At 37.3% G+C, this 26,599-nt stretch overlaps 2 protein-coding genes across 2 annotated transcripts; one reads left to right on the top strand and one right to left on the bottom strand.

Moving 5' to 3' along the window:
• The first annotated feature begins 2,076 nt into the window (after window positions 1-2,076).
• On the top strand, window positions 2,077-6,214 carry LOC115927212. The gene is made up of 2 exons (XM_030992730.1): window positions 2,077-2,575; window positions 5,852-6,214. The coding sequence occupies exons 1-2, from the start codon at window positions 2,138-2,140 to the stop codon at window positions 5,999-6,001; spliced, it is 588 nt and encodes a 195-aa protein (XP_030848590.1). The 5' UTR covers window positions 2,077-2,137; the 3' UTR covers window positions 6,002-6,214.
• Window positions 6,215-9,533: 3,319 nt separating this feature from the next.
• Window positions 9,534-26,366, bottom strand: LOC593779 (very-long-chain 3-oxoacyl-CoA reductase-B). The gene is made up of 10 exons (XM_030992729.1): window positions 26,118-26,366; window positions 24,437-24,483; window positions 23,602-23,677; window positions 22,764-22,939; window positions 21,100-21,144; window positions 20,481-20,515; window positions 19,598-19,679; window positions 16,223-16,288; window positions 12,875-13,024; window positions 9,534-11,496 (listed from the first exon to the last, which is right to left on the bottom strand). Exons 1-10 carry the CDS (start codon window positions 26,293-26,295, stop codon window positions 11,383-11,385), a joined length of 969 nt encoding a protein of 322 aa, XP_030848589.1. The 5' UTR covers window positions 26,296-26,366; the 3' UTR covers window positions 9,534-11,382.
• Window positions 26,367-26,599: the final 233 nt, after the last annotated feature.

Here is a 26,599-nt window from a genome sequence, read left to right as displayed (position 1 = left end):
ACACACCAACACACACCGCAGGCAGAACATTGTACAGAAAAATCTACTCAGTGCACATCATGCGTTTAAACAATAACTGTTTACATGAATATTTGAATTTTGTTAGGGTTGAATTACTTTTGGATTAGATGATTAGATTTTAGGGTCATGAGGTAAAAGATAAAAGGGTCATACATGTGAAAAATATCTTGTAATCACGGTGACGATATTTTGTGAACCTGGAATGGAATACAATTTCTATCTAGTTTATCCTGATTCCTAGATTCTCAAATAACCCTGTACACATATCTAGTACATCAAGTTAAAATCTGAGGGAAGAAAAAATAGCAGTCTCTCGGATTAACAAGACCAAACTATAAATTGAAAAGAACATGCACCCGCCAATGTCTACGGGACTACATGTACATGTGCTAGTTTGAGCAGACAAAGGCACGGCAATAGTGGTCATGATGCAAAGAAATCACGCATAATTACCACAGATTTTCTGAGCACCAAAGAAAAAAAAAGCAATTCTTCCAATGCCTATAAAAAAACGCATGCAAACACAACAATAAACGAACAGTTGTATTTGGCAAACGAAAGATTTGTGATCATCACAATGTCGTTGGTTTCACACAAAAATCAACGGGAATAGGAGAACAAAACAATTTTGAAACTATTTTGTAAGCTCTTGTGGTGACTTCCCTTGCTTAAACGATGAGTATATGCTACACACCAACCAAAAATTGTAAGAAATCAAAAAAATCACTGATTTCAATAGCATTTTTTTACAGATTAGCGTACATGAACCGGACGTAAACTTATATTTACATCCGGGGCACCACTGACGTAGTATTTAACTGCGCATGGGCAAAAGGCTCTCCTGTCACTATTTGATTCATTCATTAAATGAGAAGTGCAAACTGTGGAAAGCATTGATCAGTGTAAAGCGACTCAGCTGATAGAGGGCGTCAAAATCCTTGTGGATCTAATAGGACCAAAGGTCCCTTATCAGAGCATATCAAAACATGCCTGCAGCGTTGCAGGCACGTTGCAGGCACGTTGAAAAAGTTCAACCGATCTTGGAAAAAAATTGCGCCCACGTGCCCCCCCCCCCCCCCCCTCCCCTGTGGCTACGTGCCTTCAACGTTGTGGTCAGACTTAAAGGTGAAATTCAAAGAAGATCAAATATGTCAACTAAAGTATCACTAGAAACCGGTAAGCTAACAGATGGCCATCGTACAAGTTTTAGGTCAACTACATATCGGGTGATTTATAAAATACCAATACAACCACCTCCATAGCTGCTGGGATGTACGAGAGATTCGCCAGAAAAATAATGATGTTTTAATGACGTCACTAATATGGACCAACACTGCCCAAGCAGACGACATCCCATAGAGAATGAACATAATTGCAAAGCTATTATTTCTCAAATTATAATGAGTTTAGTGTATATAAATGTATAGGCATGTCAAACCATTCAAAAGGGGATATGACCCGATTCTGATAACTAAAATCTTTTGCTTGTAAATACTCAGGATAGGGGTTAATTAACAATCAAAGAAACCAGACTTTCAAATTGAAAAACCCCTGAAAGCTAGATTCCAGAATTATTGATGATTTCTAAGAAAAATCATTGTCATGTTCTAAATCTTTGTCAAAAATTATTCTACATGGCTTTTTTCTTCTTCATTTTCTAGCCCGTTTTGGTCAGAGTGGCCCTTTAAAGAGAAGGTTGAGTTCTGGGAAGAGGTGAAAAATAATTTGTGAGCGTTATCATTCTTATATTATGCAAGTGAGGAAGAACATCAGATAAGACATGTTCCCTGAAAAGCATGGCTCTTCAAATGCCTTCATATTCTAAATATGTCATGTAACATCGTAAAACTCCAGGGTAGGATTTTTACGCCACGTGTTCATGTAGTCCCATATACATCTTTCTGTGTACAGTGTTAGAACTTTACCAAGACTTGGCCAAATTTCTTATCATTTTGATGATTCCAGAACCTTGCAATACACACAAATTCTTATATGCTAGATGATCAACCTTTTCTGGTCGATTCCACACCGTTTCCTTCACCATGCAATCGCATGACCAGAACTCAACTTCATCTTTAAATTAAACATATCCATTTAGAGCTGGAATAATACACTCATGAATATACCGGCCAGTGATCTTGATTCCCTTCTCGTTGCAGTCGAAGGTGGGGCCCCAACACTGATGCAGGACATAAGACCTATATCCCTGCCGGAGCCCTTTCAACCATCATCAGCACCATACCTCTCCCGCCCAAGAAAACGAACCCAATGTTCCCAAACTCCTGCAGGGCATGAGACCAATACGCCTGGAGCCAGTGAACCATCATCAGCACCCTGCCCCTCCCGCCCCAAGATACGAGCCGTCGCCAATCCCCCTCAACAACCAGACACAGTACCCATGCGAATACCCCAGCAAACCAGCGATGAGATTACGGAGATCAAGCTAAGGGACGTTTCCATCAAGCTTGGTGGCGAGTGGAGGACGGTTGGAACTTATTTAGGCTTTGGCAACTCTCAGATTGAGGTTATGCAGGAAGAATATCGAGTCGTTAAGGTACTTCAACTTTTTCATGAAGTTTTGGAGTAGGTTACTGAAAATATTTTGACTGTATTGTTAACTTTCATGTGTACTTTCATATTAACTCTCAAAGAACAAAACAAAAAAAGGTACCTCTACTTGTTGTAAAACGTTTGGTTATCAAGACAATACATTTATAATATCTTACATTGAAATACACATTACTCTATTTACATTGTAAATTTCAGAGTAAAACCCCCGATTTTTGAGGCTTTTGAGCTTAACAAAAAAATCAAATGCCAAGTGACAAAAAAGAATATTATAGTAAAATTATACATTTTCGTAAATGGAGTTTTGACATGTAATACCTTTCAGTTGAATTGGCTTTATGTATCCCTGTAATGTGCTGCATTTCATTTCTATTTTCTTTATTTATCTTTTTATTCTGTTTTTTTTTCCTCATTCTATCTTTATTTCTACTGTTATTCTAGTTGAGTTTGTAATCAATAAAAAATGGAAGGGATACAAAATATATGAAAATATGCACTGAACATAGAAAACTGCAAATTAATATTCTTGAAAGTATTTTCAAAGGGCATTTGTATTTGCAAGGGAGAATCTCGAACATACCCATTTCTCATTTTCTGGTTTCTGGAGTATGATTTTACAGTTTCATGTACTTGTAGCAAAGAACAACCCCTGGAAGGCTTTTTATGCCTCCGCTACAAAGTATGCGGAGGCATAATATGTTTTCTGGTTGTCCGTCCGTCCGTACATCCGTCTGTACATACGTCCCGTTCTCGTGATCGCATTATCTCAAGAACCAATTGATGTATTCCCTCCAAACTTGGATCATGTATGTATCTTACAGAGCCAATGAACTGATTAGATTTTGGGTTTACAAGGTTGAAGGTCAAAGGTCACAGGCCTCATAATGTATGCAAAAATAGCTCACATATAGCTCCGTTTAGTCTCATTTCACGACGCCCCCTACCGTCAGAGCATGGTCAGCGTCAGCAGCCTAACATGTTAGCCTATGGACGTTTTTTAAAAAAATCGTTAAAAATTCATTTTTTGTTTAAACGAAAAGCACATCCACCCCGACGTACGTTATCACTAGCTCTTTCATTTGAGCCCTCATGTCCAGCGCTCAAAATACACGGGGGCGGTGGGCGATTCGCCCCCGTGAGCTCCATAATCGCCCCCGTCAGGTTGCTCACGGGGGCGATTGCAAAATTAAAAATCGCCCCCGTGGAATTATAAAATTAAGATTATCTTTTCTGATATAACTTTAACACAATATTGAGTATTAATTTTCAAACCTTAAACCAATGAAATGGAACTTAGATGGCGCTTTCTCTACCATCTCTACGAGTATTTCCGATACAAACAACGGAAGCTCGCGGTGCGGCCGTCAGCACAGTGGCTATACTGCGCTGGTAGTACCGGTGTGCACGCTGACGCCCAGTATCTGCTGGAGCTGAAGATCGACAATCGCCCAAGGACTGAAACATGGAGAAGTTTTTCGTTGTGAAAGTTTGAATCCTCTGAAATCTGGTGATTCTTAAAGACCAGCAAATAATGTAACCCGACCAGTAAATCAATATTGAGAAGAAGAAAAAGGCATAAGATGTTGCAGGGGCGGATCTAGGCGGTTTAGGAGGTTTAATCCCCCCCCCCCCTCCCCCTTGGGCTGCCAAGGAAAAATGTGATGCGCACATAAAAATGCTATCATGTGTCCAGACTTACACAGTATTAGTAGATGTCAGTAGATGCCAGGAAAACATCACTAACGGGGGTTCAAAATAGCAACAACAAAAATCGCATCGCCGCTACGCGGCTCGTTGACGATGCTCTACATCGTATTTGGGGTACCCCACCACCTTAGCAAAAAGCTTGATCCGCCCCTATGTTTTGGAAGGATATAGTAAAGACTAAAAGTAAAGAAAGAATGTAAATAAGGTTGCTCCGAATAATGAGGAGGAAATTATGTGCAGAACGGGAAGAAATGGAGAAAATGTCCTCATGGGGATAAAAGTCAATAACAGCTATGTAACAAGTAAATTTCTAAGAGGAAAAATACCGACATAAATAAATGGTAATGATAAAATACCAAGGAGTTTCATGGGTACCAATTCAATGGAAATTTGTATTAAAATAAGAGCCCCCGTCAGCACTAAAAGCGCCCCCGTGAGAAGGCTCACGGGGGCTCTTTTTTTTTTGGAAGAGCCCCCGTGGGCAAAAAATTAATTTGAGCCCTGCTCATGTCTCATTGACTTTTGAAAGTTCACCCACCGTAATTTTTCAAAATAGGTTGCAAGCTCGTCATTGCCTATAATACACATGTGAAACAAGTCTAACTTTGGACTCAGTTTACCAAGCGATTTGAAGATTATAGGTCGAGCACACGAAACATAAAACGCATGAATTATCATAGATCACTTCTGCCTATTTCATTATGTCCATTTCATCCAACCCCCCCACCGTAATTTTTCCATTTAGTAAAAGCAAACATTTTGCCGAGTTTAGCAAAAACATGAATATTCATGAACGGTCAGACAATACAGCCTTTTAGTACGTAACGTATAGTGAATGGGAATGGGCGATGATCCGTTCAGGAGGTAGAGGTCAGTGGTTTGTGCTGGCAATGTTCACGCGAGCGAAAATGAGACAATCGGAGCAATATGTGATCGCGTTATCTCAAGTAACGGTCAATAGATTCCTGCCAAACTTGGTTCATGTACGGTATGTATTTTACAGAGCCAATGAACTGATTAGATTTTGGGCTCACAAGGTTGAAGGTCAAAGGTCACAGGGCTCATTATGTATGCAAAAATAGCTTGTGATCGCATTATCTCAAGAACCGGTTGATGGATTCTTACCAAACTCAGATCATGTATGTATCTTGCAGAGCCAATGAACTGATTAGATTTTGGAGTCACTAGGTCAAAGGCCAGAGGGCTCATTATGTACATGTATGCACATATAGCTTGTGATCGCTTTATCATAAGAACCAATAGACAGATTACTATCAAACTCAGACATGTATATGTATCTTGCAGAGCCAATGAACTGATTAGATTTTAGGGTCATAAGGTCATGGGGCTCATTATGTATGCCTATAAATAGCTTGTGAGTGCATTATCATTAAAACCGACAGTTGGATTACAATCAAACTTGAATATTAAAAATTGCTTTATGGCGGAGGCATCATTTTCGACTGCGCGCAGTCAAAGGCCTATCTGCTGACATTGTACATAGACAAAAGTCTATTTTTAAAATGTTCATTTTTTTGTTGTTTCTCTACTGCAGGAATGTATCTTCCAGATGTTACTACAATGGCGAAAAACCAATGGTGTCAAGGCTACAAAGGAAAAATTTAAGAAGGCACTGAGGCGATCGCAGCGTGAAGATTTGGCAGATTTCATAGACGAAGCGGATGATTTAATCCTAGCTAACTGACAAAAACTTTGATGATATGACAGACTGATGAAGCAATTCCAGAGTCATGTAAAAGTGCTCCTCTCCCCCCCCCCCCCCCCCCCCCCCCCCCTCTCATTTTTTTGTGCTTTGGCGGCACTTATGTCCTTGGGCAGGACGTTAAATGGCAACCTGGCAAAACTACTTGGCAATAAATTAATGCAATAAAGCTTTTTATACTTTTTATACTTTTTATAGATTGAGTCAACACGTGTCCTTTTTGTGCTCGTCACAACATCACAGAGAAGTAAAGGTACTATGTCCCATTTGCAGGCCAAAAATATGGAAAGGTTAAATTCCAAAAGCATTTGAAAGAAAATATTAATTGAGAACTTACCTAAAAAAAAAGATTATTAGTTGTCAAATCGAAGTGCTACCAAGACAGTAAGTACTGAATGGTTGTACGTTTTGTGCTGCGCAAAGATTCAATCAGTTTAATTTTGTCCATTACAAGAAGTGGGTTATTGATGTAGACAAATGCTCATGTACCCTTTTCAGCTCATCTTATGTATGTTTATTACCAAAGAAGAAAAAAAGTCAGTCACTCACTCAATAGTGTCCGACAGTGAAGTCTAGCAAGTAAACGGGTTTCCTTGCATAATTTGAATATTAGGACACTGCTAACGTTTAAATTTCACAGATAGGACATACATGACATATTCATAATTCCTGCAAAGTTCAGCAGAATTGATGTTGGCTGCAAAAGGGACATAGTATCTTTAACAGGTGTATTAAATAATTAATTATTACTTTAATAAACAGGAGTGTCACAATGTGATTGGAATTTCTTTCATTCTAAACTCTCCTGACCCTGTCGAGTTGTATAGGCAGAGAATCATAGACAGGGGCTAGCTGAATGGATGTTGTTTGGCGGCAATTTAGGCAGTAACTAGGCCTAGGTCAACTAACTGGGGTTCTCTAGTAGAGCAGGTGTCTGTCTTTGTCTGTGTGTGTGGAAAGGATGAGGAGAATGTTAATAGGAAAGTTTTGTATAGAGGATTAAGTAAAAGAAATTTTGACGGACAGTTTTGGCATTAGAGGAATATGAAGAATGTTAAGGAGGTTACTATTTAGAGAGCCAAAGTGGGTTGGAAATTTAGGGCAGTTTATCTCGAGAGGATCAGACCTTTCTTAAACTTGGTCTGATCTTGGAGTGAATGAGGGGTGTTGGCCGCGACGGTGAATGTTACAGCCACAGGCTACATGCATGCGGCTGCTGGCATAGCAGACTTTCCTTATAGTATGGGACCAGGCAAGGCAGCACGTACAGGCCGTACATGGTAGAAACCTCATCAGCCCTCGCCTCATCTTTACTCATTGTTCGGACATCTGAACTGTAAGTTACAGAAATAAATGCGTTGCCTTATTTGTAATTATCTGGAAGGAAGATTATTTCATATATTTCATAAGAAAAAGCCATTTTCTTTGTACTAGACCTATGGGAAAATGGATTTTTGTTTTATCTTGAATAAGGAAGAGTTGAAGATAAACTTGAGTTCTGGTAATGCGATTGCGTTGTGAAAGAAAAGGTGTGGAATGGATCAGAAAGCATGTAAGTAATGGTGTGTAATGCAAGGTTCTGGAGTCATCAAAATCATCATAAATTTGGCAGAGTCTTGGTAAAGTAACAATCACTTACACATAAAGATGTATGGTGTCGGGGCTAGTACTACCCTGATTTCCTTGTCTTTCTATGCTCATTACTCAGCCAGTATACATTTTCTTCCAAATTTGTTTGGCACTTGACATTTATTTGTAATCTTGAACATTCAGTGTAAGTTTCGTTAGATTCTGTGAGAATTCATTGTCTTTTTTTACCAGAACTCAAGTTTGTCTTTAACCTTGATTAGTTCGTTTGCTTACAATTGCATTGTACTGAAAAGTTATATATATAACTACATGTAAAGACATATGTGTGAGTTTATATTTTCCAGGTGAAAGATACCGTACTCAGTCGTTTATAAATGTTGCCTATTTAATTGGTTTATGTCAGTGAAGCCAATCTCTACAGATTGTAATTGATTGTTGTAAATTGTTAGGATTTATATCGTTATAGCTATCATGTTTATTTTGGTAGATGGTTGACTTTTTTGTTTTGATTTAATTCTTTTAGGGACGAGCTGGGCTCGTAGCCATAACCCTATGCACACATCAATGGACATGTGCTCTTAGTCGACACGCTCACTCAGGCAAAGTACTCGTATCAAGTCCGGAAGTCAACGCCGTTGCGGTCGTTTACCGGTCAGGTTGGACAGTCTTGGCAGTTCAGGCACCGCAGCACCGGCTTACTGCGTACACCGGAGTACTTCGTTTCACCTACTCAGAAACAAGAAGAGGTGGTATTTACTGGACTCTTTAACCCAACAATTTATGTGTATATACAAAGACCGGGCTAGAGTCTGTGGATTATTGCTTGTATGTAATACCCCGAAGGATGACTTGGTCATCAGGTCATCGCTGGTAATATCTATTTTTGCTAGTAATATCCGCTGAATAAGCGGGGTGAGGGGTGAGGGTAAGAGGACATTTTTTTTTTTTTTTTCCAAAAATTTGCAAATTTGACCGTTCGACATTACGTTTCGTTGGGGGGGGTGGTAAGGTTATCTATTTTAGGTCGTCCATTTGGACATAATATCTTTAACAGGTGTATTAAATAATTAATTATTACTTTAATAAACAGGAGCTCTTCATGCATTTTGCTTCAGAAATGGGAATTATATTGGGGCAAAAATAGGCAATTGCTCAAAATTATCATGGTATTTAATAGAGAGCTTTCAATAACATGTGCACTTCCATGCTTGTTTTCCTTTCTATTAAATTCACAGTACTTGGAGAGTGAACAGGGACTTAATTACAGGTGAAATTTATCGCATTAAATATAATTAACGAATAACGACTAAATTATTCATACCTTACCAAGATTTGCAAATGTTTAAGTACGTGAAAAAATTAGGGCTTACGTCTAGAAGTATTCAACAATGGCCCTTCACTCAACCAGTCTACCTTCAATTTTGAATTATGAAAAACACATCAATTTACAAGAGGTGTGAATTATGTTTTATTAATAAGGAAATAATAAACAGTGATTTATTTATTTCTATTATTCAAACTTTTTGAAATACCTCAAGTACTTGAATTATCTCTTTTTAATTCAAGTCACTACGCAATTTTCAATCACACAATTAAAAAATGATACTGATTTTTTTTTTTCTCAATAATACAATTTTCATTTTTTTACATTTCAGTTTTTAATCTTTTAAACTACAGTCGGACTTGTCTTAGTGGCTACGCTCTCTTTAAAGGCCACTCGTCTATAGCGGCCACTTTCTCTGTTTACCTTGGATGGCCTTAATAGACAAGTATGACTGCAGTTTTAATTTGTAAAATACGAAGGAAAAAAATGTTTAAATTCAAGTTACAGCTCACTAAAGGTATCAAATTCAATTTTTTTTTCCCAGCAATTTTTGATCATTCAGTAAAAAAACCTAACAAAAACATTCATTTCTTTTTAAAAAAATACCCAAGCACAGTATTACAAGAAGACCCTGTCCTCTGCCAAAGGCTAAAACAGGCTAGTCCCAATCAAAGTCCGACTTGGATTCCGTGTGCTCCCTATTCTGTGCGAATCTGTACATGTGCGCTAACCAGTCTGCTCATCAGGTCGTGTTTAACTCTTATCCTGCCATAATGAATACATCCCAGAGCCACAGGGCTAATCCCCATTGTGCCAAGCCACAAATCCCCTCAGTGCCAAGTTTATTTTGAGATAATCTGATGGTGCGATCAATAGCACGTGGGAAGCCCTCGGCATAGTACAATGGGCATGAACAATAACTGCTATTACGAATGCGAGCGTATTCAAACTGCAATTTCTTTTTGTAGAAGAAATATTCCAAGCTCATATTTTGAATACAGTATAGCGACATGGAACCCCTTGCAACAAAATACATATTTTGGTGATTGGTTCACTTTAATTGCTCATCGCTCCTGTCATTATTTTTCATTCATCCAATACCTCCACCATGTAAACTTCAATATATCCATTTGCTTTTAGCTAGATCCTCGAGTATCATTGTATATTTGTATACCGCGCCCCTTAAAGAAATCAAAATTGTATAACATTACAATAATGACACACAAACAAACGGCACTACATTTTTGAAAATTTTATTCCCAAATCACAAAACGGCATGAGTTACAAGATGTACAGAAATCAGACAAATTAGAAATTAAATTAAATAATATTAGATAAAGTCAGTTCTTTAACAATGTCTAAAGCAAATTATGATTAGTCAAAACAAAACTAAACCACGTATGTAAAGTCTGCATGAGTTGAATCTGTTGGGACCGCAAAAATAGTTCCGACTTCATTAGCCGAAAATCAACACATTATGCATAGTTGCGTCTCCCAAAGTATTATTTGACTCAATGAAAATTTGCTTTGTGCAACTCCTAGTTATACAGAGTTAACCGTTTATTCAACAAAATTGAATCGCCTTACGATCAACAGATTTAATTTAACATAACTTCAACTATTTAATTTCATGATTTCATATTTCCTAGAAACTCCTAGGATCTATTCACTGACAGAATGATAGCATTGTCACTATTTATTTCTTAAAGTTCATTGTTAAAGAAAATGTTAGAATAGTACCTTATTCACTTGGAAAATAACATTGTTTTATTGGAAGAGTTTAATTATATTTATACAATAGTACAATCACTAATAATTTCATTGATTAGATTTTTTTTTTAGCCTGTGCACAGTCCATTATTATGAACAAGTTAGAATATGAGAGAAACATTGATTTGGTAATTTTTTTGGTTGTAATTTTTTTAAACAAATTGTTAAGAAATATAGTATTAAAAATCACTAGTTTTTCTCTAATTTGGCACAACATTTTTCGACCCTCTGCATTGCCCATTATTATGAAAAATGTTATCATATTATCGTACCATTGTCATTTAAGAGAAATGATTGTTTTGTTGAAAGGAGTTAAAGATAACATTGAGTTCTGGTCATGCGATTGCATCGTGAAAGAAATAGTGTGGAATCGATAAGAAAAGGTCGATCATCTAGCATATCAGTATTGGTGTGTATTGCAAGGTTCTGGAATCATCAAAAATGATAAGAAATATGGTCCAGTCTCTGTAAAGTTACAAGCACTGTACACAGAAAGATGTATATGGGACTACATGAACATGTGGCATAAAAATCTATCCCAATTTTTATGCTGTTACATGCCGTACTTAGAACATTTTTCATCCGTTGTTCTTTCACACTTTCTTAATAACAATGATAACGCACAAATTATGTTTCACCTCTTCCCAGAACTCAACCTTCTCTTTAAGTTTGGTAGCGATCATTTGGTTTTCTTCTCTGCTAGTTTCTTGAGGCTGACCTTCCGGATGGCGCTGTGGATGGACATCTGAACGCTGTCCAATAGCCAGTCTGGCACAGATCCAACAACCCAACCCTGTAGGGTGAGAGAGAAACAGAGAGGGAGGGTGAAGGAGGAGGAAAGGTTGAGAGGGGGGAGTGAGGGAGGGGGATAGATGGGGGATGGAGGGAGGAGTGAGATAGAGAAAGTAGAGAGTGTGTGATTGAGGAAGAAAAATTGAGAGGGGGGTTGAGGGGAGAGAGAAAGAGAGGGGGGTTGAGGGGAAAGAGGGGGAGGATAAAGAGAGAGAGGGAGATAGAGAGAGAAAATAAAGAGTGAGTTAAAGAGAGGGGGAGTGCTTGAGGAAGAAAGATTGAGAGGAGGGATCGAAAGAGAGGAGCATGGATGGAAAGTGAGGGAGGGATAGTGAGATAGAGAGGGAGTTTGAGAAAAAGAGAGGGTGAGTGACAGAGGAAGAAAGATTCGGAGGGGGAGTGGTGGAGGGCGGATTAGAGAGAGAAAGAGATTGAGGATAGAGGGAGGAGTGAGGGAGGGAGAGTGAGATAGAGAAGATAGAGAAAATAGAGAGAGGGATTTCGAGAGAAAGAGGGGGAGTGAGGGAGGACAGATTGAGAGGGGGAGTGAGGGAGGGGAGAGTGAGTTAAATAGAGGGGGGGGTGGAGGGGAGAGAGAAAGAGAGGGGGATGGAGGGGAGAGAGAAAGAGAGGGGGTGGAGGAGAGAGAATGAGAGGGAGATGGATGGAGAGAGAGGGAGAGTGATTGAAAACAGATTGAGGGGGAGTGAGAGAGGGAGGGAGAGTGTGGGAAAGTGTGAGAGAGAGGGAGGGAGAGTGAGATAAAGAAAAGAGAGAGTCGGAAGGGAGGATATTGAGACGAGGGAGGAGAGAGATTGGGGAAAGAGGAGGGGGCATAGTGGGGAAATGGATGCACAAAAACAGGGAGAAAACCATCTATGAAATGAAAGGCTATATCGATCTATACTGAAATTGGCATTTGATCATGGAAGAAGGATCTTTTAAAGAGAATTCTTTCGCTTTAAAGGCATCGTTTAACAATGGTAAAACTGAGATGCACGGCCCAACGTGTTATTAGTGTGTTATTAGTGTCTGTGATATGGTGTAATATTGAAGCCCTAAAAATTTGCGCTTCAAAATGATCATGAAGTGCTTCAAAAAAGTAAAAATCTTTGGGCGAACGGTTTTTCCATACTCATTTTCCCCAATAGACTAGTATTATAACAAACTGTTCAAAACCGTTTGTCAAACAGTTTTTGACATTTTTAATTCCAATCATAAATATCTTGATATTCAGACAGGCGATTGGCTTGTAAAAGTCCTGGGATTCCTGACTGACCTAAAGGTTAATAATGATGATTGCAGCATGAGCTAAATCCAGGATTTTATTTAGAATCAGAGGCAAAGATACCCACTCAAAAACAGAGACTTATACACACCTGAAGGTTGTGCATTAGGCAGCCATTGGTGCGATTTCCTGACCCCAATGTCGCGAGGGCGGTCTTCACGTAGGACGTGGGGCTCGGGATGGTCATGGTCTCGCGTCTGAGCTTGCTGAGTTTAGTTGTTACGTAGAACGGCATTACAGACTATGAAAAAGAACACATTGAACAACATGTATTATTTCTAGGAAGAACACAATCGGTAGATTTAGGGTTATTGTCTTACATCTGTACTTGCTGAGTTTGGTTGTTACGTAGAACGGCATTACCGACTATGAATAAGAAAACATGGAACAACATGTATTATTTCTAGGAAAGAACAGTGTTGGTAGATTCAGGGTCATGGTCTCGCATCTGAGCTTGCTGAGTTTGGTTGTGACTTAGAACGGCATTACAGACTATGTGAAATAAAAACATTGAACAACATGTATCATTTCTAGGGAAGAACAGTGATGGTAGATTCAGGGATATGGTTTCGCGTCTGAGCTTGCTGAGTTTGGTTGTGACTCAGAACGGCATTACCGACTATGTATAAGAAAACATGGAACAACATGTATTATTCTAGAGAAGAACACAATCGATAGATTTGGGGTCATGGTCTTACATCTAAGCTCGGCGAGCTTGGTAGTAACGCAAGTGCTGTGCTGGAGAATGAACCCCCAACCTTTGCATCTCCGGTCAAGTTTTTAAACCACTCAACTACAACACCTCTACTTCAAAGGTCTAAACAGATTTTTTTTAAATTGTCATGCAATGTTTTTTTACTTTCTTTTTTCTCTTTTTTTTTTTTTTTCTCTTTCTTTTCTTTTTTGTTTGTTTTCTTTTTCCTTCTTCTTTCTCCCTTTTTCCTCCATTTTCTTCTCATCTATCTTTTCTTTTTAAAGCTTTATTTTAACCAATATCAGGTGCATCTAGTCGGGTGTGGGGAGGAAGGTCTGCGGATCACAGTTATTTGGTTAACTTTTTCCATACCTGGGCAGCTCGACTGGATGCACCTGCTATTGCAATATTTATATATGCTTTCTATAGATTTTTTAATCTCAATTCATGTTTGTTATATTGTTGTATTATGTGACTTGATTTGCCAAATAAAATAATAATAATAATAATAAAGATCATTTTTTCCTCCTCAGTTATTCTTATTTTCATCTGTATATGGGACTACATTGACAAAAAACGTGTGATATGAAAGTTTGGTCCACAACTATTACCTGTTAATTGCCATATATTTGGAATATGAGGGCATTTGAAGAGCAATCCTTTGCAGGGGATATTTTTCTATGATACTCTTCCACACGTTAATAACATATTTTTTTTTTTCAAAATGGAGGCATGGCATGGCCATGTAGCCTTTGCAAACCTGCATTTTCTGCCTCCATTCTGCATTTTACTTAAGGTTAATTTTAGGATTTTATTGGATTTACTTTGGAACCATGTAACTGGTGAGTTGTCATTTATATTAAGGTTGCTTTGTATTTACTAGTTTTCGGTAGATATTGAATTACTTTATGAGCTGTGACTTGTGAACTGTAAACTCTTGTAATACTCATTATGTATGCTTCGTATTTATTAAGTTGATATATCAAATGAAAATTCAATATTTAGCTCCTCTTATTCCATCTATAGCTAGGAATATCCATAACTCCTCAGTCTTCACTATGTTGTAAAATTAGTTAATTTTTGTCCTGTTGATGTTATATATGTACTTTTAATGCCCTGCATTTTCCAGTAAAATGGAATTATCCTGGGCTATTGTATCTTCTCCTTTGTTTAAAAGAAAAATAAAGAATGAAAAAGCTCACAAAATGTTTTTCCCCTTTCCCAGAACTCGACGTTCTCTTTAAAGATACTATCTCCCTTTTGCAGCCAACATCAAATTCTGTAGAACTTTGCAGGAATTATAAATATGTCATGTATGTCCTATCTGTGAAATTACAACATTAGTAGTGTCCTAGTATTCAAATTATGCAAGGAAACCCGTTTACTTGCTAGACTTCACTATCCGACACTATTGAGTGACTGACCGACTTTTTTTTTTTCTTTGGTAATAACATACGGTACATAAAACGAGCTGTAAAGGGGTACATGAGCATTTGTCTACATATCAATAACCCACTTCTTGTATAATGGTCATTATTTTCTCACTAAAAGCCATTTTCAAAAAGTATTTTCAAGCCCTATCGTTTTGAGGGAGGTTCTAAATTAGTATTATCTTTCAAATGCCAGTGGAATTTAATCTTTTCACTTTGGGGGCCTGCAAACAGGACATGGTACCTTTAAAGGGACTATGTCCCATTTGCAGGCCAAAAAAATGAAAAAGTTAAATTCCAACTGCATTTGAAAGATAATACTAATTTAGAACTTCCCTAAAAAAGGTGGGGCTTGAAAATGTCTTCAAGTGGGAAAATAATGACTATTAGTTGTCAAATCGACTTTAGGGCTATAGAGCCCAAAAGTAATAGTCTTGATTTTCAGACAATTGTACCGAATGGTCATACGTTTTATGCTGCGCAAAGATTCAATCAGTTTAATCTTGGCCATCACAAGAAGTGGGTTATTGATGTAGACGAATGCTCATGTACCCTTTACAACTCTTTTCATATATGTTATTACCAAAGCAAGAAAAAAAGCCAGTCAGTCACTCAATAGTGTCTGACAGTGAAGTCTAGCAAGTAAACGGTTTTCCTTGCATAATTTGAATATGAGGACACTGCTAACGTTTAAATTTCACAGATAGGACATACATGACATATTCATAATTCCTGCAAAGTTCTACAGCATTTGAGGTTGGCTGCAAAAGGGACATAGTACCTTTAAAAGAAAAATAAATAATGAAAAAGCTCACAAAATGTTTTTCCCCTTTCCCAGAATTCGACGTTCTCTTTAAAGATACTATCTCCCTTTTGCAGCCAACATCAAATTCTGTACAACTTTGCAGGAATTATAAATATGTCATGTATGTCCTATCTGTGAAATTTCAACATTAGTAGTGTCCTAGTATTCAAATTATGCAAGGAAACCTGTTTACTTGCTAGACTTCACTGTCCGACACTATTGAGTGACTGACCGACTTTTTTTTTTTCTTTGGTAATAACATACGGTACATAAAACGAGCTGTAAAGGGGTACATGAGCATTTGTCTACATATCAATAACCCACTTCTTGTATAATGGTCATTATTTTCTCACTAAAAGCCATTTTCAAAAAGTATTTTCAAGCCCTATCGTTTTGAGGGAGGTTCTAAATTAGTATTATCTTTCAAATGCCAGTGGAATTTAATCTTTTCATTTTGGGGGGCCTGCAAACGGGACATGGTACCTTTAAGAAGAAAAGACATTTCCTTACCTGTACTTGTATTCCCTTGGAGCGGTATTCAACATCTAACCCTCGCGAGAAGAAATCCACAAAGACCTATGATGAGAAGAGAAACCATACTGATTATTCACATGACATTATAAAGTACCTCCTTACAGGGATAGTTGAGTTCTGTTGCAGAGGGCGCTACACAAAATATATTTTTTTGTGAGATAATGAAAAACTGAGTGTCAAATTTCAAAGAACATAATATTTAAATGACAAAATCATCTTTGTTTGATCAAAATCAGTTCAGAGACGGCTGAAATATAACAATTTCTAATACTTGTGTAACACCACAAATATTAGAAATTTTGAAAAATTTGCAAAAACCGTTGAAAAAACAAAATAACGCCTTTTACGTCGTATTTCAGCCAATGCCGATGTTGGCGTTTTCGTGTTGCTTATATTAGAAGTTTATTTTAAATTAACTAATTAATTAACGGTCACCGTGTTTTTTTTAAATTGGAGCTGAATTGGTATGATCGTCTTGGCTAAATTTCAAACATTTTGGGGTCTAAAATTACCTTCATAGCAATTTTAGGTTCTAAAAGGGCACTATAAATGTCATAGATAAGAATAAGAGCAATAACCATGCACTTTGAAGGCATTTGTGGTCTGAAAACAGAACTCAACTATCCCTTTAAAGCCTATAATCTGCAATAGTTTGGCCAGGAGGGATTAGACCTCCCTGCATGGTCACTGGCAGGTGGTTGTCTCATCAAATCAGCTCTGAAACATAAGAAAAAGGGGTTCATGGTGGATCACCGGGTACCGTTTGGGCATTGTTGGCTATATAGAGGGTGCAAGTAGCTATAAGTAGTGCAGTCCCACTTTAAAGCTAAAGACCAGTTATGGTCATGCGATTTCATTGTGAAAGAAACATTGTGAAATTGAGCAGAAAAGGTTGATCATCTAGCATATAAGTATTGGTGTATATTGCAAGGTTCTGGAGTCATTAAAATGATAAGAAATTTGGCCAAGTCTTCATAAAGCTAGAATTACTGTACACAGAAAGATGTATATGGGACTACACACACATGCGCGACACCTGCATTTGTATCTCTCAACAGGCAAGAGATACACTAATTTACAAAATATATCAATTGGTAGGCGGTTTCCCTGTCAACATTTTTATCATCATGTATTATTCAAAACATATTCTTTCACATGATTGGTAAAAAGAGCTTCCATTTAATTTTTTGAAATTGGGGCGTTTCCAAAACTGGTCTTTACCTTTAAACGCTTGTTCAGATATGACGCAGCAAAACAGTGACGGTTTAATTATGATGACGTAAAGTGTAAAATGCTTCACATTTCTGATCTGATAACAAAGATCTCAGTTAAAGGTAAAGACCAGTTCTGGTCATGCGATTGCATTGTGAAAGAAACGATGTGGAATCGATCAGAAAAGGTTGATCATCTAACGTATAAGTATTGGTGGGTACTGCAGGGTTCTGCAGAGATGCCAACCTTCTTCAACAAAAAAAAGTATTCTTAAGAGCAAAAAACAGTATTTTTGAAAAAATCTCTCAACTTAACATATTGCCCAACCGAGCAGCTTAAAAACCCCGGCAGTACCACGTTTACGTACCCGGATAGGAGCACGACGTCCATACATTACACGTGGGTTGTTCGCAATGTGCGCAGTTTGGGGCCCAATCACCATCCTGCATGCATCGATTGAAGATGTAAGTGCATAATACACTTACGACACAAATCATCTAGTATACAAGTATTGGTGGGTACTGCAGGGTTCTACAGAGATGCCAACCTTCTTCAACAAAAAAAAGTATTCTTAAGAGCAAAAAACAGTATTTTTGAAAAAATCTCTCAACTTAACATATTGCCCAACCGAGCAGCTTAAAAACCCCGGCAGTACCACGTTTACGTACCCGGATAGGAGCACGACGTCCATACATTACACGTGGGTTGTTCGCAATGTGCGCAGTTTGGGGCCCAATCACCATCCTGCATGCATCGATTGAAGATGTAAGTGCATAATACACTTACGACACAAATCATCTAGTATACAAGTATTGGTGGGTACTGCAGGGTTCTACAGAGATGCCAACCTTCTTCAACAAAAAAAAGTATTCTTAAGAGCAAAAAACAGTATTTTTGAAAAAACCTTTCAACTTAACATATCGCCCAATCGAGCAGCTTAAAAACCCCGGCAGTACCACGTTTACGTACCCGGATAGGAGCGCGACGTGCATACATTACACGTGGGTTGTTCGCAATGTGCGGAGTTTGGGGCCCAATCACCATGCTGCGTGCATCGATTGAAGATGTAGGTGCATAATACACTTACGACACAAAGCCCATGATCAGATATTAAGAAAAACGTCACTAAAAAAAAAAAAAAAAAAACATGTAACAAAACATACAAAAAACGTACTGCCGTATTCATAGCGAAAAAACGGAACAAATATGGCAAAAACAGAACAGTTGGCATCTCTGGTTCTGGAATCATCAAAATGATAAGAAATTTGGCCCAGTCCTGGTACAGTTACAAACACTACAAGGACTACGTGACACATGCACGATATCTATCCAGTCCAGATAGATGTAATAATTTACCAAATATCTCAATTAGTAGGCGGTTTCCCGTCAAAATTTTGTATCCTCAAGTATTAATCAAAACGTATTCTTTCACATTATTGGTAATAAGATCTTCCATTTCATTTTTTTAAAGGGGGGGGGGGGCGTTTCCAAAACTGGTCTATATCTTTAATACGCAAAGTCCTATGTTGGCGCATTTACCATTCAATTACAAATAACCACCGTGGCTTTTTCTCAGCGATTTACCTTGCTATATATTATATGATCAAACTTTAGCAAAGACCGTGTTATGAAAAAATATCAAAAAGCTCTTAAATTCACCAAGTGTATCTATCTTGAGAAAAGAAGAATGCAAATTGCAAACATTCCATGTTATTAGGCCTACAAAAAAAGATGTTGTTTTGCCCTTTAGGTGCCAAAAAATGGGCCGGTCGGACAAAAATCTTTTTGTTAAACATTTTTTTCTTCTTTTTTTCTCAGTCTTTGGGCTAATTTTTCTCAGTTTTGAATGCTTTCATATTTTTTTTCTCTAAAAAAAACGTTTTTTTTAATTTTTTTTTTAAGCCGACTGTAGATTTCAAAAGTTTTGGGTCACAAAGTCGCAAAGGGCAATACAACTTTCTTTTTTTTTTACGCCTTAGGTAGGGCAAGCCCTAAAGTTTTGTTTACTATCTAGCAGTAGCAACAACTAACTAACAAACAACCAATACAATAATACATAAAAGGTGAATGTCAATTAAATTTTGGGTAGAGTTTTTTTTGTATTTTAATTAAATGCTTTATTAAATAGCGGCCCAGTACCTTTGTAGCAGAGTAGACCGTAAGCATGGGGCTCGGGTTCATGCCGGATGCCGATGATACATTGATGATAATACCCCTCTTCCTGCATGAGAAATTGAAAAAATAATATAATTTAATTTAAACAAATATTTATGATATAGCTCTTACAGATAGAAATTGTGATTGGTTCACAACTCGTAACGTAAGATCTATTGCGAGGATTGTAATTAAAGGTAATACAAAGTTTTGGGAAATTTTGAAAATGGCCAGATAGCGATTCTTTAAAATGTTGATATATTTGGATGCCCCTGAGGATGTATTATAAGCACTAGACAAATTAGCTCCTAAAACACTTCTGCTTATGAGAAAAATTGAATATAAGAATTTACCGGTGTTCCTGCTAAATTTTGATAAATTTCAAATAGCTTATATGGCCATTCAATGGTAGCTGCGACCATGAAAATTTCATAGCAAATTGGTCGATTTTAGTCAAGGAACATTGTTTTAAAGCTAAATTAATATCTTGACCTTGAGAGGGAGCTATACAAAATAAAGACTTTATTATTTACAATGTCATCACTTTGGATTAGATTTCAACTGCGACAACGATCACTGAATATTATAGGATCGCATAAGCTTCCAATATGTTCATTTGAACCAAATTCATGACCCATACCAAATCTTTATATTACCATTAACACTTCCTGGTCAAATGAGCATATTTTTGCGTCGTACCTTATCCAAGCAACCCTGTATAACATTGTATAAGCCACACTCATTTGATGCGGAAAACTGGATGGCTCCAACAACAAATAAACATTATTACTATCATTATTATTATTTTTATGATTATTAATTACCACCACCATCATCACCATATTTGTTCTTTATTGTCTGCTCTTACCTTTCAACCATCCCAGGTAAAACAAGGTTGGTCATCTGAATTGAAAGAAAAACAAGATATTTATATGAAATTCAAAGAATAGGTTATCATCAATTAAAGATTAAATTGAAATTGATCAGGTTTGTAGAACAACAACGAAATGAAGAAGAAAAAGAAGAAGAAGAAGCAGATGTTATCCAAACAATTATGATTGAAGTCTCTAAATCGGCAACGCATGTGAAATTTTTATTTCTGTCTACAAAATTACAATTTCTTATTAATTTGTTGTAATTTTCATATTCACACTCTATCATTTAATACAATTTTTATTTTTTACTATGAAAGAGTGGAAAAGAAAAATAACTGTTGCCAATTTGAGGAGTAAAAGCCGATTCATTTAATACCTGTAGAAAAAACTGTATGGCTATTGGTTGATATTGGAGAAAAAAATAACAAAGGAACTTCATCATACCATTACGACAGATTTTATTATTCTTTCACTATGAAAGAGTGGAAATACAAATAACTGTTGCCAACTTGAGGAGGAAAAGCTGATTCTTTTAAGACATTTAGAAAATTCCCAACTGCTATATATACAGGTCAATACAGGAAAAATTAAAACAAAGGAACTTTATCATACCATTACGACAGATAGGCAGTTGATGTTGATGATGTTTGGCAGAAACTGTGAAGAGAAAATAAATTTTAAAAATTAAGCGTCTTAAATTAGATTGTAGTGGCAGGAATAGAGACATCCGGAGCGCAAAATGTATAATTGTTGGAAAATCATAATGTCATCACACAGAGTTAGAAGCACATCATTAGGATATGGAGCTGGTAATGTCCTATCTTGAAATACCTCAACTTACAAAATTACTCAATGCGAATATAAGCATGAAAGACTTTTTATAGATTCATAAAAATATGTAAATCACAATTAGTTACAGAGAAGAAGTATGTTTTAAAGGCATCGTTTAACAATGTTAAATCTGAGATGCACGGCCCTACCTGTTATCAGTGTCTGTGATATTGTGTAATATTGAAGCCCTAAAAAAAATCGCGCTTCAAAGTGATCAAGAAGGGCCTCAAAAAAGTAAAAATCTTTGAGTGACCGGTTTTACCATACTCGTTTTGCCTAATAGACTGCAGTGTTATCATGAAAAATGTTTGGCAAACGGTTTTCAAAATTTGCAATTCCAATCATAAATATCTTGATAATCAGACGGGCGATCGGCTTGTAAAAGTCATGGGGTTCGTGACTGACCTAAAGGTGAACAATTATCATTGCAGCATGAGCTAAATCCAGGATTTAGTTTCAAAATCTGAGACAAAGTTATCGGATCCCTTTAAGGAAACTTTGGAAAGAGGCAAGACATATTAATTCTCTGATATTAAAGTGTTAGATCAAAGCCAATAGAAAAACATTTCGTACTATCCCATCTAGGGGCGACAAAACGTCGGTCTGATGATGCCTGCAGCAACAGTAGGCAAAAATCTCACAGGTAACACAACCTTTTTTATTGTGAAACTACCAATCAGATGAACCTCTTTAAGGATCAAACAAAAATAAATCAGATCAAATGGGCATTTCACAAAACTTGTCATCAGTGACAAATGACAGTTTGCGTTACAAGCTACTGAAATTCTTGCTTGTGATTGGTTATCAACAGATTTTTTTTAACTGATTTTTGTGATTTGTCATTGAAAAAAGGCTTTGTGAAACGGGTCCTTGGTGGGGGGCATTTCACAAAACTTGTCATCAGTGACAAATTACAGTTTTTGTTATAAGCTACCGAAATCCATGCTTCCGATTGGTCATCGACAGATTTTTCACTGATTTTTGACATTTGTCATTGAAAACTTGTCATCAGTGACAAATGACAGTTTATAGCTACTGAAATCCTTACTTCTGATTGGTTATGGACAGATTTGTCACTGATTTTGTCATAAATTTCATTGAAAAAAGGCTTTGTGAAATGGGTACTCGGTGGGGGGGCGTTTCATAAAACTTGTCATCAGTGACAAATGGCAGTTTTTGTTATAAGCTACTGAAATCCTTGCTTCTGATTGGTTATCGACAGATTTTTTACTGATTTTTGTCATTTTAATTGGAAACTTGTCATCGAAAACCTGGTGGGGGGGGGGGGGGCGTTTCACAAAACTTGTCATCGGTGACAAATGACAGTTTTTGTTATAAGCTACTGAAATCCTTACTTCTGATTGGTTATCAGTAGATTTGTCGCTGATTTTTGTCATTTGTTATTGAAAAAAAGATAAAACGTGAAATAAGTCCCAAATCTTTACCTTCTCTGCATCGGCTAGCTCACAGAAGTACTGGGGGAAACTGTACGACATGCCAACGTTGTTTACCAGGACTCCAATGTCCAGTCCGGTCAGCTGATCTCCGATCGATGGATAGATGTCCCCTCCTCCGGTGAAATCAACAGCGAACGTCTTCGTCTCCACCTTGTATCTTTGCTCTGAGGGATAGATGAGATGAGATGAGGATGTGATGAGTATTTTGAGCAGCATCAGTAACGGGAGGATCGTTTTCATCATCGTCATCACCATCATCATCAACATCTTCACCACCATCAGCAGCAACATCATTTGTCACCATCATTATCGTCATCTTTATAGTCATCATTCATCATCATCATCATCGTCATCATCATCATCGTCGTCATTCATCTTCACCATTATCATAATCATCATCTTCACCACCATCAACAGCAACACCATCAGTCACTATCATCACCACCACCACCACCATCACTACCACAATCAACATCATCATCATCACCATCATCATCAACATCATTAGCATACATGCCAACATTTGAAAATCAGAAATCTGTACAAATTATGCTATTTTTAAAAAAAAGAGGAACAATCCTAACTCTCCTATTCAATACTACAGACAAATTTGTACAGGAAGAGGAACACCTGCATTAAAATGATAATTATCTTCTCCCAAAAAGAGGAATGTTCCTCTTTAATCTAAACAGTTGGCATGTATGCATTAGTCACTATCACCACCAGCACCACCACCACCACCATCATCGCCAACATCACCACCACCATCATCACCATCATCATCACCACAATCATCACCAACATCATCAACCTCTCATTGCCTTACCAATCTGTGTTGCAACATCCTTGAGTTTGTCTGGAGAGCGGCTCAGCAGATAGATATTAAGACCCTTGGCTGCAAGCTAATATATGATATATAACATGAAAAAGATTCAAATCGGGTAATTACCAGGCCTGCTTTATAACGCTACATTGTTCTATTCAATAATAAATGTCTCTGAAAAGGCCATTCATGGTTACATGTAGATGTTTTGTTGAAAAGTTGGAAAATTGCCAATTTTGATAAAATAATAAAGATGTTGACCCTCCTAACGTGTTGCCAATTTAAGCACTTCAAAGCTCAATATCGTTTTTCAAACTCGTGTGGTCATGCAACAAAATGGACATCATATATATGCAGAGCTTTAAGTCCTTTCTTTTTGAACAAATCTGGGGGGGGGGGGGTGTTTCACAAATCACAAGGATCCTAAGTTGAACTCTATAAAGTTGGACTTATGGAGAGCCTTTTGTAGCCATAAAAAAAATATGTTCCGAAGCAAAAATTCTATGTATTTTAGACATTCTATAAATTCCACATCAAGAACATAAAATGATTTGAGTCAACATTTTATGCCTTATAAAATAATTTTTACAAAGTATTTTTAAAGATGCTAACGGCTTTCCATAATTGTTAGGTCAAACTTAGAGACAAGTTCAACTTAAGATCTTTGTGAAACACCCCCCAGGTACATGAATATTTGTTGGGGGTCTGAGTCAAAATTTATAGCTCTGCTGAACAATGGAATGTGAAATGCTTGTCAAGAATAGGACTGGAAGAGGCTCAAAACTAGACAAACGTTAAAAACTCAGCAAACCAGAGAGACTGTCTGTCTATAATTTACCTGTTCAGCATAAGCTTTTCCAATTCCATCAGTGGCTCCAGTCACAACTGTATATGGAAGACAAAAAAAGCAAAATAAGAAAATGCTAGATAGATAGATAGTCAACCGTCGGATATTGCGCAACTGCTTTTAACTATAAAGTTTCCGCAATGCACGCTTTTAGATTTTATCAATATCAGGAGGGAACTAAGCAGTTGTGTCAACAACCGATCGCAACGATAAACAAATGCCATGTATATTAAGGTCTCCCTTCATTTTGAAAGAACGTAATAAAATTAGAAAATGGCAGAACATGGCTGAAGAAGGTTGGCCCTATCGGTAAAACTACATGTAGTAAAACTTAAAGTACTAGATCTAAGACTGAAGACTAAGCAGACTCTAGGCTCCAACTTAGGAAATTTTCAAGTACAAAACTTGTGAGTTTCTTTTGTGTCTTATTTGTTATCATCATTGATTCATTAAATTGTTTATTAAATTGTTAAACCCATTTGAAAGTATCGTAATAATACAGCAGGCTTTACAGTGGCAGTGCTGTAGATAGACCGAAAACTTCAGTCTCTCTAATCGTCGGTTGTTCCACTGAGACTACGTCTGGCTACACTAGACCTCCGATTATAGAGACTGAAGTACGGCCTATGGGGACCGTGAGGGTAGAGTGACCGAACAGAGATGAACCAAATACTCTGAGGTTTTTCTCTTTTTACGTCTTTATCAAATCTAATTGTGCTGCCATTCTACAGCCTCCGTTATCTATACAATAACGAAAACTTAAATATATACGTTGACTTACGATAGTTTGCTTATTCAGCTCCAAAATTAATGATTAGACTAGAGTCTAATCCGAGAAAGTCTTGTAGTCGTTGTCAGACATCTTGGTTTTAGTTGATGAATAATAATTCTTTTCTTTGCGAACGTCCAATAGCTACCATAGCTACGTACAAGTCAGCCCGGCTTGACCCACGAAACGAGTGCTCTGATTGGCCATTGGCTATGTTTTGGTAGGTTGACCCGGAAATATATCGGCCGCCGGGTCATAGATCCTATAGCCCTATGTTCGAGTGCATGAACGTACGGTTTCACAGTTCTGAGACGAAAATGGGACATTTGTATAGACTAAGTAAGTTTAAAAATTTCATATTTGTATAAGATTTCAATCAAAAATATGTAGTGTAAATACAGTTTTGCTTGAAATAAAGTAGACACTCTCACACTGTGTCACGCGTGAATGCATGTATTGTTCCATAGACCTTGGTGTGACTTGGTGGTAATGTGTCTACTTTGTTTCAAGCAATACAGTAGGAAAACACTACTTAGAACTATACCTACACTACTCTATACCTATTTTACATCTGATTTAGAAATTAGAAAATTAGATCTAGAAGTCTAGATCTAGACTAGATCTAACAAGTTAGATCTAAATAAAGAAAATCGGGGGAGAAATGTCAGGAACGAAGTCGAAGAGATGTTCCGCTGTGCCCTCGATTAGGCCTACCCCCACGGTACGAGATCTCTGTTGTACTGTCTGTATTGGGGAATGTCAACAAATGTCAGTTTTATTAAGAAATGACCCAAAACAGACGATTATTTCTGTCTATGCTGTAGAGTGATGTACAGTGCAGTGTTGCCTTTTTATGCCGATATTTGTGTCCCAGACCCAGGTCCCCGCGCCGCCGGTACTCACCCGCCCATTTTCCATGCCGTTTGGGGTCCGTCGCTAGGCCAAGCGGTCTCGCCAAAATAAACGTCTTCACATTCTTCAAAATAGACCACAATACCCTCAGAATTTTGTTCAAAGCTGCAATAACACCAATAACTGCAAATATATTAATTACGACGGTGGGTGGCACGTAAGAACTCATTTTGTAGGCCTAGAGTCTATAATCTATTTCTCGCCGGTCGAAGGAAAAAAAGGCTGACCGATCGTACGATTTAACGTGTTTGAATTGCTAGCCTTGATATGTGCGGATTAAATTATAAATATTATTAAATAGGTTTCACTGTTGTCGTACAGATTAATCTAAATAATAACATTTTAAAATTCTAGATTCTGATCTAACCTTCATCATGAGAATGATATGGAGAAACAAATATTCTCTTTTAAATTAATCTAGGACTAACCTTAACTTGTAAGGGGCAAAGAAAATGATTTTTAAAATCCTCAAG

The sequence above is a fragment of the Strongylocentrotus purpuratus genome, unplaced genomic scaffold, assembly GCF_000002235.5.
Source record: "Strongylocentrotus purpuratus isolate Spur 01 unplaced genomic scaffold, Spur_5.0 spur5_scaffold_20, whole genome shotgun sequence".
In the NCBI taxonomy this organism is placed as follows: domain Eukaryota; kingdom Metazoa; phylum Echinodermata; class Echinoidea; order Camarodonta; family Strongylocentrotidae; genus Strongylocentrotus; species Strongylocentrotus purpuratus.
Note: the sequence above shows the minus strand (reverse complement) of the source record. Positions and strands in the feature narration are given on the sequence as shown.

Bases quoted from the DNA above. Each gene is read 5' to 3' on its own strand.
- LOC115927212 (XM_030992730.1), top strand. From the start codon at position 2,138: ATGAATATACCGGCCAGTGATCTTGATTCCCTTCTCGTTGCAGTCGAA. The intron at 2,576-5,851 runs GTACTTCAACTT...TCTCTACTGCAG, and splicing joins AAGAATATCGAGTCGTTAAG to GAATGTATCTTCCAGATGTT.
- LOC593779 (XM_030992729.1), bottom strand. From the start codon at position 26,295: ATGAGTTCTTACGTGCCACCCACCGTCGTAATTAATATATTTGCAGTT. The intron at 16,289-19,597 runs GTACTGGGCCGC...TTCTCATCATAG, and splicing joins CGGTCTACTCTGCTACAAAG to GTCTTTGTGGATTTCTTCTC. The intron at 13,025-16,222 runs GTAAGGAAATGT...TCTTTTTCATAG, and splicing joins CCAAGGGAATACAAGTACAG to TCTGTAATGCCGTTCTACGT.